General features: G+C 44.8%; 1 protein-coding gene across 2 annotated transcripts in view; it reads left to right on the top strand.

Moving 5' to 3' along the window:
• Positions 1-15,398, top strand: part of GLT1D1 (glycosyltransferase 1 domain containing 1) — a 63,821-nt gene that overhangs the window by 28,479 nt on the left and 19,944 nt on the right. For both annotated transcript variants that reach the window (XM_083476492.1, XM_083476491.1), the window contains 2 exons: positions 9,688-9,783; positions 13,352-13,401. In XM_083476492.1, the coding sequence (XP_083332618.1) occupies positions 9,688-9,783; positions 13,352-13,401 (146 nt within the window). The remainder of the gene's footprint in view (positions 1-9,687; positions 9,784-13,351; positions 13,402-15,398) is intronic.

The raw sequence follows: 15,398 nt of genomic DNA, 5'->3' as shown, positions 1-15,398 counted from the left end.
AGAGAGAAGAAGAAAACCCATATATATATGGGATTTATCTTAAGATAAGATAAATCTCTCCCCAGCAGTTCCATTTACTTGCAGCGAGTTTCTCTTTGATATCGCTAAGTTGCATGGAAGCCTGTAGGGCCCGCAGTCAGATTAACGATCTATAAGGAGTGTTTTGTAAGAGTTTTATCTGTGATTTCTCAAACAGACTTTTTCTTTTTTTAAAAAAATAATAATATTTGGCATGCATGCAGGGATGGCATTAAGAGAGTGCTGCTCCAAAGCCCTTTTTAAAAGGGGCGCTTCTGTTCTGCTCCGTACTTTCCGTTTTTTTTAAAAAAAGAGTAGAAAGTGTTATTTCGGCAGTCCTATAGGAATTATTCTTGATATACTATTTTGATTGTGTTTGCAAAGCTTGGAGGAGGATTACATCCAGGAAAAGGAAAAGTCTGCTTTTTCAGCGGGAACAGAGTAAGCCGTACAAATACTGCATGTCTTAATTCAGACTAAGAAAGCAAAGCAAATTCTACAGCGGGGATACGTGATCAGAGATTCAGGGCTGCCTCTGGAAATGGTATGTCTGCCTCAAGTTCTTCCCCACTTCCTGCAACACAGGTGTGGTGAACTTTTGGGCCAGGGGGTCAAATGTACCCCTCCACAACTCACGTATCTACCCTTTAGGACTCTCTGTCCTGGCTCTCGCTGGATAAAGAACTTGAACTGTGATCCAGATTTATGCCAAAATATTTAATCTGTACAGTGGTACCTCGGGTTACATACTCTTCAGGTTACAGACTCCGCTAACCCAGAAATAGTGCTTCAGGTTAAGAACTTTGCTTCAGGATGAGAACAGAAATCGTGCTCTGGCGGTGCGGCAGCCCCATTAGCTAAAGTGGTGCTTCAGGTTAAGAACAGTTTCAGGTTAAGTACGGACCTCCAGAACGAATTAAGTACTTAACCCGAGGTAGCACTGTACTGTGTATAGACAACACAAGGGTTAAAAAGCACAGTGGGTGATATGCCATCAGGTGATAAGCATGGCTAAGCAATATGAGACATGGAGCCAGTAGTTGACATGACCCAAAGTCTTTGCTTTGAAAGAGTGGGGCGGGTACAGCTTTAGTGTGGCAAGCAAGGCAAAAGGTAAAGGACCCTTGGACTGCTCAGTCCAGTCAAAGGCACCTATGGAGTTGTGGCGCTCATTTTGCTTTCAGGCCAAGGGAGTCAGCGTTTGTCCACAGACAGCTTTCCAGGTCATGTGGCCAACAGGACTAAACCATTTCTGGCGCAACAGAACACCATGATGAAAGCCAGAGGGCATGGAAACGCTGTTTATCTTCCCGCTGCAGTGGTACCAATTTATCTACTTGCACTGGTGTGCTTTCGAACTGCTAGGTTGGCAAGAGCTTGGGACCAAGCAACGGGAGTTCACCACGTCGCGGGGATTTGAACCGCCAACCTTCTGATCGGCAAGTCCAAGAGGCTCAGTGGTTTAGACCACAGCGATGGTCACTCCTTTGGGCGGATTGTACCATTACCCTCAGAGGCACGCTTAGCCTGTACAGTGGTACCTCGGGTTACAGGCGCTTCAGGTTACAGACTCCGCTAACCCAGAAATAGTACCTCAGGTTAAGAACTTTGATTCAGGATGAGAACAGAAATTGTGTGGCAGCGGCATAGCGGCAGTGGGAGGCCCCATTAGCTAAAGTGGTACCTCAGGTTAAGAACAGTTTCAGGTTAAGAACGGACCTCCAGAATGAATTAAGTTCTTAACCCGAGGTACCACTGTAGTAGAAACTGGGCTTTTAGTGTTGCAGATCCAGCTCTCTGAAATCAGTGACTAAACAAAATCTGGCAGGCACCTACTGAGTACATTTTGATTCTTTGTTTAGGAAAACTTTCCCTGGGGTGTAACCCACTTATTTGTGGAAGATCAGTTTTATATTTGATGAAATGCTTTCTTTGTTTTTGAAGTCTGTCTGTATGTATGGTTTTAAAAAACTTTTAGAGCTTGTTGTATTAATTTTCTTGTTCTTAGAGCAGGCATAGGCAACCTCTGGCCCTCCAGATGTTTGGGACTAGAATTCCCATCATCCCTGACCACTGGTCCTCTTAGCTAAGGATGATGGGAATTGCAGTCCCAAACATCTGGAGGGCCAGAGGTTGCCAATACCTGTCTTAGAGCATTATTCTGTGCTTTCTTTTTTTGCTCTGTATACCACTTTGATGGCTTTATGCCTTGAAGGGCTCCATAAATGTGTTTCTTACTATTAATGCCCCCCTTAGTTCCCCTCCCCCCAAAAAACTAAAAAGCCCCAAATGCTGTAACCTTTCCTCGTAGGGGGAGTTATTCCAGCCCCTTTAGCATTTTGGTTGTCCTTTTCTACACACACACACACACACACATATGTGTACACAGAGGAAAGTTATGTGAGTCTTTTCGGACCAGTTTTGTTAAGATTAGCCCAGATGGCTGTCAAAATAGCTTGGGGGGGGGGCGGCTTCAAGGGGAAGCACTTGCTAGGAACAGAATAATTTGTTTGTTTGTTGCGTTTTTAAAACCCACCATTTTCTAGTTAATTTTAATTGAATGTTTTCAACATAAAAGTTGAAAGTTTTCTACAATAAAAGCCAAACCTGTCTAAAGACAAAAAGAATAACGAAAAACCAAAACAAAGAGAAAGAAAAATCAAGAAACAGACAGAAAAGTTAAGAAAAGAAGACATCCACTTTGGGCTCCAGGGAGGGTCTCTTCACAAGCCATGGGTGATCTCCAGCTCTCTCCTGCCATTTATGGTGCCATGCTTATATGTGATTATGTGTGGGTCGATTGTGCCCAGGGTCAGATTTAGGTTTGATGAGGCCCTAAGCTACTGAAGGTAATGGGGCCCTTGATATGTCCAGCTGTCCTTTGTCAACAGCAAATTGTCACTGTTTTTTGTGTTGAATTTATGCTATATGGTAATTTATGGACCTAAGGTAAAGGTAAAGGGACCCCTGACCATTAGGTCCAGTCGTGGCTGACTCTGGGGTTGTGGCGCTCATCTCACTTTATTGGCCGAGGGAGCCGGCGTACAGCTTCCGGGTCATGTGGCCAGCATGACTAAGCCGCTTCTGGCAAGCCAGAGCAGCGCATAGAAACACCGTTTAACTTCCCTCCGGAGCAGTACCTATTTATCTACTTGCACTTTTTGGCATGCTTTCAAACTGCTAGGTTGGCAAGAGCTGGGAGCTCACCCCGTTGCGGGGATTCGAACCGCCGACCTTCTGATCGGCAAGTCCTAGGCTCTGTGGTTTCACCCACAGTGCCACCCGCGTCCCATTTAGGGACCTAGTAGGTATCTAAAGCCATTTGTATGTAACAAAATATGTAACAAAATTACTTTATCAAAGTAATTATTGAAAAAAAATTCTTTACATTTTTCGGGGGCCCCAAGAGAGTGGGGCCCTAAGCTATAGCTTGTTTGGCTTATACATAAATCTGGCACTGCATACACCTGTATAGTGGAGCTTGACTATACCCCAGAATCTTAAATGGCGAGAAGCCTACAGATGTGCAGGGGTTAATGCTGTTGACAGTCCAGATGAATTCAATGTGCATGGAGCCCAGCGGAGTCTCCATCCAAGCCGAATGCCTATAACATACGTATAATTAAAATTTCAAGCAGGGTGCTTTGGTGATAGGCATGGGCTGACCCTTCCTTTCTTGAGCAATTTCACACCTGCAAATTTGGATCGCGAATCACAGCAGGGCCCAAACGGAGGAAGGTGCGAGATGAGCGTCAAGCGTCGCAGTGCACTTTGTCATCACAAGCAGAGTGCTTGCTTTCATTGTAGCTATGCTGCCAGGGAGGACAAAGGAGAATGATCAGTGAATGTCAGGGCTGCAAGGGAGGTTAACTTGGAAGTTAGCTTTTCAGGTAAAGGTAAAGGGACCCCTGACCATTAGGTCCAGTCGCGGACGACTCTGGAGTTGAGGTGCTCATCTCACTTTATTGGCCAAGGGAGCTGGCGTACAGCTTCCGGGTCATGTGGCCAGAATGACTAAGCCGCTTCTGGTGAAACAGAGCAGCTCACAGAAACACCGTTTACCTTCCCGCCAGAAGGTATTTACCGTATTTTTTGCTCTATAAGACTCACTTTTTCCCTCCTAAAAAGTAAGGGAAAATGTGTGTGCGTCTTATGGAGCGAATGCAGGCTGTGCAGCTACCCCAGTAGCCAGAACAGCAAGAGGGATTGCTGCTTTCACTGAGCAGTGATCCCTCTTGCTGTTCTGGCTTCTGAGATTCAGAATATTTTTTTTCTTGTTTTCCTCCTCCAAAAACTAGGTGCGTCTTGTGGTCTGGTGCGTCTTATAGAGCGAAAAATACGGTATCTACTTGCACTTTGATGTGCTTTCAAACTGCTAGGTTGGCAGGAGCAGGGACCGAGCAATGGGAGCTCACCCCATCGCGGGGATTTGAACCACTGACCTTCTGATCGGCAAGCCCTAGGCTCTGTGGTTTAACCCACAGCGCCACCCACGTCCCAGCTTTTCAGGTAGAAACCATTAATGTAGATGCAGCTAGGGGATTAGATCTGTTCCAGATGTTCATTCAAAACTCCACCTATTCTGGTTTTGTAGAAGCTGAGCTACACCCATGCCGCGATCCACCAGCTGCACAGGAATGGCATGGAATATAAACTAAGAGCAGAATCCGGTCTTCCTAAAAGTCTCTCTTTTTTCCTAAGGCTAAGTTTCTGTAAATGTGACCAACATGTTTTGAAAGTATATTATGATAAGCCACAGCACTTCTGGGGTGTGGAGAAGCCTGTCTACCTCCCTATTGCAGCGGCTCTTGCTTCTTGATGCTTCTGTTCAGAGGCCTTAACACCTGTGGTGGCTATTCTGGGGTAAAAAAATCATCAGTCCTTTGCCATCTCATGGGGGCGGGGAGGTGGGTTACCTCCTTGAACTGCAAGAAGAATAAAAAACTTTAAAATGGTTGCTAGTTAAAAGAAAGAGAAGGGAGCTTTCTTATGTTAATAGATGCTAGAGTGGTCTGTGCTAAAATACCGAGGGGAAGTGTCAGTATTGAAAGAATGGTTATTAAAAATTAAGGAATTTATCTGCTGTGAGCAAAATTGTGTAAAGGGAGGATAGCAAAAGAAAAGAAATAAATAAACCAATTTGGAGACTGTGTTGGTATTTTTAAAATACTGAACTGCCATTAAGAATAGCTGTTCTCCTTTCTTATAAAAGAAATGCAGTTTTGAGCTTTAGAAATATTTTGATTACCTTTTTATTTCTTTTTTTGCTGTTTAGTCAAACATTTTGTAATTGTGTTTGGACTCGGAGATTGTTTGTGTGTGTGTGTGTGTGTGTGTGTGTGTGTGTGTGTGTGGATATATACCCTCAAACAAGAAAATTAAAATGTGAATCAAATTACCTCCTTTAAAATCACCTTTTCGGTTGTCTGGAGCTTATATGATGGAGCCGGCCTATTCAGATGGAAGCCAAACGGAAATGTTGTGAAGATGAAAGCATTTTAAAATCCCTGGCTTGATTTTTAATTTTCAAAAGCGATATTGCTGGAACGTGCTACCAATCCCTGGTGACATTTAGGGAAACGAGCTTTCGGGAACTACTTCAGTAGCTCGGGGTGGTTGATATTCCTGCGTTTCATGGCTGTTTTGAAAAAGATCACAAAGGTTTTAGGAAATTAAGAGGCAGGAAACTTACTGGCAGAGGGTTATTTGCTAGGTTGTCTTTTTTTTTTTTAGGACAACACAGGGAGAAAATGATGCAATGGGAGAGAGATGATCAGGGGGGAGAGCTTTCCCAGTTTATCTAAGGAGGAGGAAACCTCCAGATGCTGCTGTACTACAACTCCCATCATCCCTGGCCATTAGCCATGCAGGCAGGCATCTGATGGGAATCAGAGCACAGCAACATCTGGAATGCCACAGGTTCCTCACCTGTGGAATGATCTGTAGCATTCCTGCCAAGGCCAGAAGAAAGTTTGGGGGAGACAGTGGAACAGCGCTAGTGCTTCCCCCCCCCCGGGGGGGTACGCAGACCCCTAAACGTTTTGTGAATCTAAGTTTGGCCTCATTGAGGGAAAGTATTTCAGTATGAGTAGGAACGTGAGAGTACCCCTAAACATTTTTTAATAATAATAATAATAATATATTATTTATACCCCGCCCATCTGGCTGGGCTTCCCCAGCCACTCTGGGTGGTTTCCAACAAAATATTAAAATACAATAACCTATTAAACATTAAAAAGCTTCCCTAAACAGGGCTGCCTTCAGATGTCTTCTAAAAGTCTGGTAGTTGTTGTTCTCTTTGACATCTGGTGGGAGGGCGTTCCACAGGGCGGGTGCCACTACCGAGAAGACCCTCTGCCTGGTTCCCTGTAATTTAGCTTCTTGCAGTGAGGGAACCGCCAGAAGGCCCTCAGCACTGGACCTCAGTGTCCAGGCAAAACAATAGGGGTGGAGACGCTCCTTCAGGTATACTGGGCTGAGGCCATTTAGGGCTTTAAAGGTCAGCACCAACACTTTGAATTGTGCCTGGAAATGTACTGGGAGCCAATGTAGGTCTTTCAGGACTGGTGTTATGTGGTCTCGGCGGCCGCTCCTAGTCACCAGTCTAGCTGCCGCATTCTGGATTAGTTGTAGTTTCCGGGTCACCTTCAGAGGTAGCCCCACGTAGAGCACATTGCAGTAATCCAAGTGGGAGATAACCAGAGCATGCACCACTCTCGCAAGACAGTCAGCGGGCAGATAGGGTCTTGTCCTGCATACCAGATGGAGCTGGTAGACAGCTGTTCTGGACACAGAATTGACCTGCGACTCCATGGACAGCTGCTAGTCCAAAATGACTCCCAGGCTGCGCACCTGGTCCTTCAGGGGCACAGTTACCCCATTCAGGACCAGGGAGTCCTCCACACCTGCCCGCCTCCTGTCCCCCCAAAACAGAACTTCTGTCTTGTCAGGATTCAACCTCAATCTTTTTTTAGAAAAAAAGAAGCAGCACTGAACAGTGCCGTGCAGTGTGCCCCACCCATTACCCCCACATGCAACCAGAGATGACCTGGCAGTTGCACCCCTGTAATGAACAGCGGAGGGAAGCCCAAAGCTCAGGGGTAGATCATCTGCTTTGCATGCAGAAGGTCCCAGGTTCAGTCCCCGGCACAGGGCTTGGAATGTCCCTTACCCAGGAGAGCTGCTGTCTATCAGCATGGACAGCGCTGGACTTGATGGACCAATGGTCTGGCTCAGCCTTATAAAGAAACTGGCTTTATATGGCTAGTAGCTGCAAGGGCTATGGTACCTCAGAGGTAGTAGGCCTCTGAATGCCTGTTGCTGGAAATCACAGGTGGGAAGAATGCTGCTCTGCTGAGGTCCTGATTGTGGGCTGCGCATGGTCCTCTGGTTGGCCACTGTGAGAACAGGATGCTGGACTAGACGGGCCATTGGCCGAATCCAGCAGGGCTCTTCTTACATTCCCTAACTCTGTGTCAGATGTGCGTGCAGGAGCCAGGCCCTGTGACCAATAGGACTCTGCAGGACTGGGGCCTTCCTAAGTTTGGCGCGGCCACACAGGTGAGGCCGATTGGTAACTCACAGCACCTGGTGGCAAGAGCCGGGAAGGGATATAAGGTCAGCATTTTCCCTTAGGCTCTTTGCCACAGAACCCCTTCACTGCCTTGCTGTGTTTGTTTGGTTCCTTTACTCCTTGCTTCTTGATCCTCGGACCCTTGACTTCTGGCTCTCTGACCTTTGGACTCTTGGCTTCCTGACTCCTGGCTTCCTGACTCCCATTCTTGCTCCCACCCCACCATCTTGCCCCCGGTCCCGACGTCCCCAGCTGGGACTTTGATCGCCCGTGAACCAGACCATGACACTCTGAAGCTCATTCCAACCCGCTCCTATCTCAACTGTTGCCTTCTCAAGCTGCCTCATCTCAGACTTTGCCATCCTCTTTATGTTCTGTCCCTTCTCTTTCATCTTTAAACATGATGGTGTATGTGTGTGTTATTTTATTTTTTGAATTTCATACCTCAACTGGACTGACATTGACTCGAGTGGCACTTTGAAAAACTTCCCTTGGCAGATTATTACTATTATTAATTTTTTTAAAAAGAATGCATTTGAAGCACGACAAAGAGCATAGATTGCTATCTTCAGTAGATTTCCCTCTCATGTTAACAACTGAAATGTCAGGCATAGTGTTGAGGGAGCTGATTGGCAGGCAGTGGTGAAGGATTCGGAGAGGGGTGTTCTTAATTTTCAGAGCTGTTCTGATTTTCAGGATGTGGAAGCTCTCTTGTTATCTCTGGACACACACCCATAAAGCACATATAGTAGGGGTTGCCAGCCTTTCACACATGGGAGAAATCGACCTTGACAGATTAGAGAACTGGGCCAAAACAAACAAGATGAATTTTAACAGGGAGAAATGTAAAGTATTGCACTTGGGCAAAAAAATTGAGAGGCACAAATACAAGATGGGTGACACCTGGCTTGAGAGCAGTACATGTGAAAAGGATCTAGGAGTCTTGGTTGACCACAAACTTGACATGAGCCAACAGTGTGACGCGGCAGCTAAAAACGCCAATGCAATTCTGGGCTGCATCAATAGGAGTATAGCATCTAGATCAAGGGAAGTAATAGTGCCACTGTATTCTGCTCTGGTCAGACCTCACCTGGAGTACTGTGTCCAGTTCTGGGCACCACAGTTCAAGAAGGACACTGAAAAGTAAGTGAGCATGGCAGTGGCTGATTTAATTGCCTCCCTCCTCTCTGCCCCCTTCATTCACTGGGGAGAAAATCTACACCACTTTATGCTCCTCCCTGCTCTTTTAGATGCGGCAGCCGTTTGGTGCAATACCACAAAGACCCCTTTGGCAGCCATTTTGTGACTGGCACCCACAGCACTTCTGCAAAATTCCACATGTGCCTGCTGGCCCTACAAAGGTTGATGGCCCAACCTGTGGTGCCATCTTTGTCCTGTTCTGCCAGATCTTTAGGGCTCAGCAGAGCCAGTGTGGTGTAGTGGTTAAGAGCGGTAGACTCGTAATCTGGTGAACCGGGTTCGCGTCTCCGCTCCTCCACATGCAGCTGCTGGGTGACCTTGGGCTAGTCACACTTCTTTGAAGTCTCTCAGCCTCACTCACCTCACAGAGTGTTTGGGGGAGGAAGGGAAAGGAGAATGTTAGCCGCTTTGAGACTCCTTCGGGTAGTGATAAAGCAGGATATCAAATCCAAACTCTTCTTCAGCAGAGGAGTTGGGGTAACAAAGCAGGTCAAATCAGCTCTTGGCACAAGTCATCAAAGTCCAGACAAGTCTCTCTCTCTAAGAATGTCAGGAGCTTGGGCAGTCCCAGTGGGTCCTACTGACTGAGACTTGTCTCAGCCAAGCACTGGGGCTACCCAAGGCTTTATCTATGCAGTAGTTGGCCCTGTGTCCTTCAGGAACTGGCTGTGGTGACTTCAAGGCCCCATGTCTGAATCGATAGGCACTGACTATGCAAGGGAAGGGATGAGGATGTCATTGGAAGCTCACCACCCAAGTCCAAGGAAGGTGGGAGAGCCAAGTACTTGGGCCAGAGGAAGAGTGGAACCATAACTTTCCTGATTTCTATATTTCACATTTCCAGGTATGTTTAATCTTTCTTGACATTCTTGCTTTTTAAAATAATAATAATACAGGGATTCTCCAGGACAGCAGCAGTCTGCGCCTCTTCCTCTTGATATGTGGTCTGAGAAGAGTCAAGGATCCTCTTTATTTAGTGGATGCTTTTGCAGGTTGGTACCCCCCTTCCTTTCTCTTTCGCTTCATCACAAATGCAGGATTAGTTTTGATTCATTATGTTTCTGTGACGCTTTTCATTTAAAGGGATCCCAAAGAGGCTTCCAAATGATAAATAATGATAGCATGATGGAACGTAATAGAACATCACAGATACAGCACAAAACATTTAGAATAATTAACAAATCGTCCATGAAACAATGCTACTCTGTTAAACTGTGTTAACAAAGCAATAAGTAAAAAATAAATTCAGGTAGGTAGCTGCGTTGATCTGACGCAGCCAAAATAAATAAATAAATAAATAAATAAATAATTGTACAGTAGCACCTTATAGACCAACTAAGTTTGTTCTGGTATAAGCGTTCGTGTTTCTCTGTCTTGTGATTCCTGATGTCAGATTTATGTCCATTTATCCTTTGGCGTAGGGTTTGGCCTGTTTGTCCAATACAGTGGTTCCTCGGGTTAAGTACTTAATTCGTTCTGGAGGTCCGTTCTTAACCTGAAACTGTTCTTAACCTGAAGCACCACTTTAGCTAATGGGGCCTCCTGCTGCCGCCGCACCGCCAGAGCACAATTTCTGTTCTCATCCTGAAACAAAGTTCTTAACCTGAGGTACTATTTCTGGGTTAGTGGAGTCTGTAACCTGAAGCGTATGTAACCTGAAGTGTAAGTAACCAGAGGTACCACTGTATAGAGAGCTGAAGGGCACTGTTGGCATTTGATGGCATACACAATGTTAGAAGATGAGCTGTTAAATAGGCCTGAGATAGTCTGGTGCTACTGGACAATTCTTTATTTTATTTTAACTAAAAAAATAAGCTAAACATCACAAAGCAAAATTCATATTATATGATTAACAAATCAATACATGTTTACAATCTGCGAAGCAATATTAACATTAACAAAGCAGCAGCCAAAAAACAAACTAAGCACTGTTAAGTCCATACATGCACTCTCCACACCCTCATGACTCATAATCTTTCCCTCTATTCAGTCCATTAAAGAGACACATGCACATAATATTCATGGCAGCAGCTCCCTTGTGAAAGGTTCCTTGGGCTGGAGGTGGAGCAGCGTCTCCTAATGGCAAACAGAGTCTCCCCAACCCCCCAAGCCCCATAGTTCTTCCTCTGGAAACAGCTCCTTTATGAAGGCTCCTAAGGTGGGGGGGGGGGGGCAAGGCAGGTGGGAAAAGCCATTACCTGCTGGCCAGCACCAAATCTTTCTCCCCTGCCCTTGATAGTCCCACTTGGCTCAGTAGTTCCTGCCCCAGCCCTTCTCCAACCTGATGTCCTCTCGAGGTTGCTGGACTCCCATCAGCCCAAAGCAGTCTGCTAGTTGGGTCTGGTGGGATCTGAAACCTTGAAGGGCACCAGCTTGGGGGAAGGCTGGCACAACGAGAAATGAGGTCCAAGTGATCAGGTTGGGCAAGGCCATGGGATATTTTTTTAAAGGAAAGGTCAAGAAGTCTACTGAACACAGAATCAGGGGCAAGGGCTGGATGGCAGTGTGTTTGTGTGTGTGTGTGTGAGAGTGTGAGAGAGAGAGAGAGAGAGAGAGAGAGAGAGAGAGAGAGAGAGAAGAGAGAAAGAATTGAAGGAGACAGGCTTCAGGGACACAGCTCTGAGCACAAGCATTTACACTTGTACTGAAGAGAAACCACGTAAGTGACAAGGCTTCGGAACTGACCCTCAGCAACAGAACATTGATTAAGCAATGAATTTAATCACCAGGCTAATCCAGTCTCTCTGCGCTGAAGCTGAGCTGTAAATTCTGTCCACTAAATATGAACATGGGGTAGTAATCCACTTCGCTGCTACATAGGGCTGTCACCTGACTGAAGAAATCTTAGCAGGCCGATTGTGTGAGGTTCAGTCAATTAATTGGCCAGATGTTCGTACTTTTGCAGATGAAGGAAGCAGAACCACTGGGGTGTGTGCGTGGAGAGGCATAGATCATGTGTGTGTGCTTGTCACCACGGGCAGCATCCAGGAAGAGATGTTCTCATATATGAGCGTGAGACAGGAGGGAGGATGCCTCTGCTAGCACTATACTAAAATAAGTAACAACTTGTTTATTAATTTATTAGGACAGAACGTTGTTTTTCTTTAGAACTAGCAACCTCGTGCCTGCTGCTGCTTAGGAATTCTTAAGGGACAAAAAAAAAAAAAAATGGTATGGTTTTGGAATCTGGTTTTAAATCAGTGCGGTTTTGATAGGTTCAGTCCTCCATCTTGATTCAAAATGGCATCCAATTTTATCCAAGCATAGATGAAAACTTGCTTCTTGAACCCAGGAAGCATAATGCAAAATACCAACTCTTATGAGATGTCCAAATGCATAAAGCAAATGAGCAAACAATTTTCCAAAATATATACAGTGGTGCCCCGCAAGACGAATGCCTCGCAAGACGAAAAACTCGCTAGCCGAAAGAGTTTTCCGTTTTTTGAGTCGTTCTGCAAGATGAATTTCCCTATGGGCTTGCTTCGCAAGACGAAACGTCTTGCGAGTTCTTGCGAGTTTGTTTCCTTTTTCTTAAAGCCGCTAAGCCACTAATAGCCGTGCTTCGCAAGACGAAGAGATTCGCGGAACGGATTAATTTCGTCTTGCGAGGCACCACTGTAGTAGACTGTTGTTTTATTCACATGCAGCTTTGATTGATTGAATAATTCATTAAGATGCATATGATTTAATCAAGTAAGATTTCTTTAACTGAGCTACAGGAGGGCCAGAATACCATGGCTAGGAGAGAGAGCAAGTAGGTCCTGTATCTGAAGGAGCTCTGCACAATGTAGGGCAATTGGAAAAATCACAGTGTCTTGGCCTCAGTCCCCCAGCTGTGAATTGGGCATAATGGCTGTCGGGTTTGCCAGAATGATTGATACATCAGCACAACAGTGATTGCGAAGAGCTTTCCAGTATCGCGTCTGCTATGGAAATGCAGAGTTCAGCTCCTGTTACCCTGACCAGTGCTTCTGTGTTCATTGACTTTTCACGAGTGCCTCTCTCCAGAAACAGCAAAATAACTTTGTGATTAATTAATTAATTTTATTTTTTTAAAAAAAATAATATTTATTACTTTTTCAAAAAAAATTAAACACTAAAAGAAAAGAAAAACACATACAATACAATACATTAAACTAACAGAACAATACAACAACAATAAAATAAATCAAACAATTTCACTATCCTATCTTTCATTCACTTATTTCCACGACCTCCTCACACCTCCCTTTTTGTATTCCACTTCTGTTAATTATTTCAGCAATTCCTTTCCATCTTCCTCTGTTTTCTATCCTATAATTATCTTAACTCATTCTAACCTTATTTTTTCCTTTAATACTCTATTAATCTATTTATACTTAATTCCTTAATTAATTAATTAATTTTAAGCCTGCTGCCCAGTAGGTTAGGGGCATCTTCCTTTTTTTTTTCTTTAATGAGTCAAAATTTGCATAAACCAATTAACTGATGGATTGCCCGAGTTTCTCTTTACAATGCCCTAACCAGAACAATATGACGCTTATTTTCCTGTAACCAGAATTCTCTCCTGTTGTTTGATAGAATGGCACCGAGAAGAGCCCAGCACACACCTGATTATAATTGGACCCGCAGTAAGTTTCCCCGTTTTCTTTGTAAGCATTCTTTCTAAATATAAATTCTTTGCGTGAATTTGTTTTCATGTGCTATGGCAGGCAGGCGCTGTTAAGTCTATAGCCCCCCCACTGAGAAGGAGTCATCCCTCAAAACTGCTGTGTGGGGCTTCCACCAGAATGTCTTGTTAGATTATGCCCTGTGGGTCGGATCTGTCTGCCCTTAAGGTCACACTAAACCAAGGATTGCCAGCCTGGTGCTCTTACGTGCCAGTGTGCCCACTTGTACCTCCTATGGCACCCGCATAAGGTCTCAGCAGGTATCCCTTCAAAAACCCATAATTCTCCCTCTACTCACTTCCAGTTTGCACAATTGTATTTTTTGTTTTTTTAGGCCATCTGAAAATGTTAGAGTAAAATATAACCCACTAAACTGCCTCTGCTCCTCATAGAATTTCCTTTTTTTTAAGTGGGGAAAAAAGAGTCTAGTGTTTGTTGGTTTGGGGTGTTCGTGGAGTGGGGGTAGGATAGCCACAACAGACCCAAAATCACCTGATGCAATCTCTGCCTTTCACGGTGTGGAGTTCTCTTTCAATCAGCTTGACGAAGCGGCTGCCCAAACAAAAATGAAGACACAACACGTAGGCTAATAACTGTTAAATCATATGTAATAGAATATCATTCAGAAGGTAGAAATGAATCTATGGGAGTTCATATATGCAGTGTAACAGGCTAGTGGCGCAGAACGTCAAGCCATGTGTTCAAGATAGGCATCCAAAGGTCAGTCTCACAATGGCTAATCAAAGGTTTCAACAAAAGACGACTCAAACGTCTAAAAAGTAAGATTTTCACAAATGTTTTTCAAAAGTTCCAACGGAAGACATCCCAAAAGTCTCAAGGACAGTGTTTCCGGAATGGTACTACTGTTTCGTGATAGTCTTCACCAGCTGAAAATACAATACAAAGCATACAACCAATGAATGAAAACAGTGTGACGCGGCAGCTAAAAAAGCCAGTGCAATTCTGGGCTGCATCAATAGGAGTATAGCATCTAGATCAAGGGAAGTAACAGTGCCACTGTATTCTGCTCTGGTCAGACCTCACCTGGAATACTGTGTCCAGTTCTGGGCACCACAGTTCAAGAAGGACACTGACAAACTGGAATATGTCCAGAGGAGGGCAACCAAAATGGTCAAAGGCCTGGAAACGATGCCTTATGAGGAACGACTAAGGGAGCTGGGCATGTTTAGCCTGGAGAAGAGGAGGTTAAGGGGTGATATGATAGCCATGTTCAAATATATAAAAGGATGTCACATAGAGGAGGGAGAAAGGTTGTTTTCTGCTGCTCCAGAGAAGCGGACACGGAGCAATGGATCCAAACTACAAGAAAGAAGATTCCACCTAAACATTAGGAAGAACTTCCTGACAGTAAGAGCTATTCGACAGTGGAATTTGCTGCCAAGGAGTGTGGTGGAGTCTCCTACTTTGGAGGTCTTTAAGCAGAGGCTTGACAACCATATGTCAGGAGTGCTCTGATGGTGTTTCCTGCTTGGCAGGGGGTTGGACTCGATGGCCCTTGTGGTCTCTTCCAACTCTATGATTCTATGATTCTAAAACAGAACTGAGCTACCTGCATACACATTGTATATTGAAACGGAATATACAAAACAAGGTTGTTAACCTGTGGGACTCATTTCTCTTGGATGTCCCGAGTGCCGGTAACATCACTGAGTCCCCAAAAAGACCAAGCTACACGCTCACACATGACAAATTTTTATGTTGTAGTTTAAAAGCAAATGCAGCAGTCCCAAACCGGATCAGAACCACAAGGCAGAGAGAGAGAAAGGAAAGAACATTTCATTTGTGTTGTTTCCTGTTTTAAAAATCAGACTCCCCCGCCCCAGCTGCAGTTTGCCTCCATGTGTGCCGTTTGCTCTTTTGAAATACAGATCGTCCTTCTTGACCTCTGTACCAAGCAGGATCAAACATGTCCTATGACTGCTACCAACAGCTCATCT

This window comes from Podarcis liolepis (genome assembly GCF_965112155.1).
Source record: "Podarcis liolepis genome assembly, chromosome: 15".
Taxonomy (NCBI): domain Eukaryota; kingdom Metazoa; phylum Chordata; class Lepidosauria; order Squamata; family Lacertidae; genus Podarcis; species Podarcis liolepis.
Note: the sequence above shows the minus strand (reverse complement) of the source record. Positions and strands in the feature narration are given on the sequence as shown.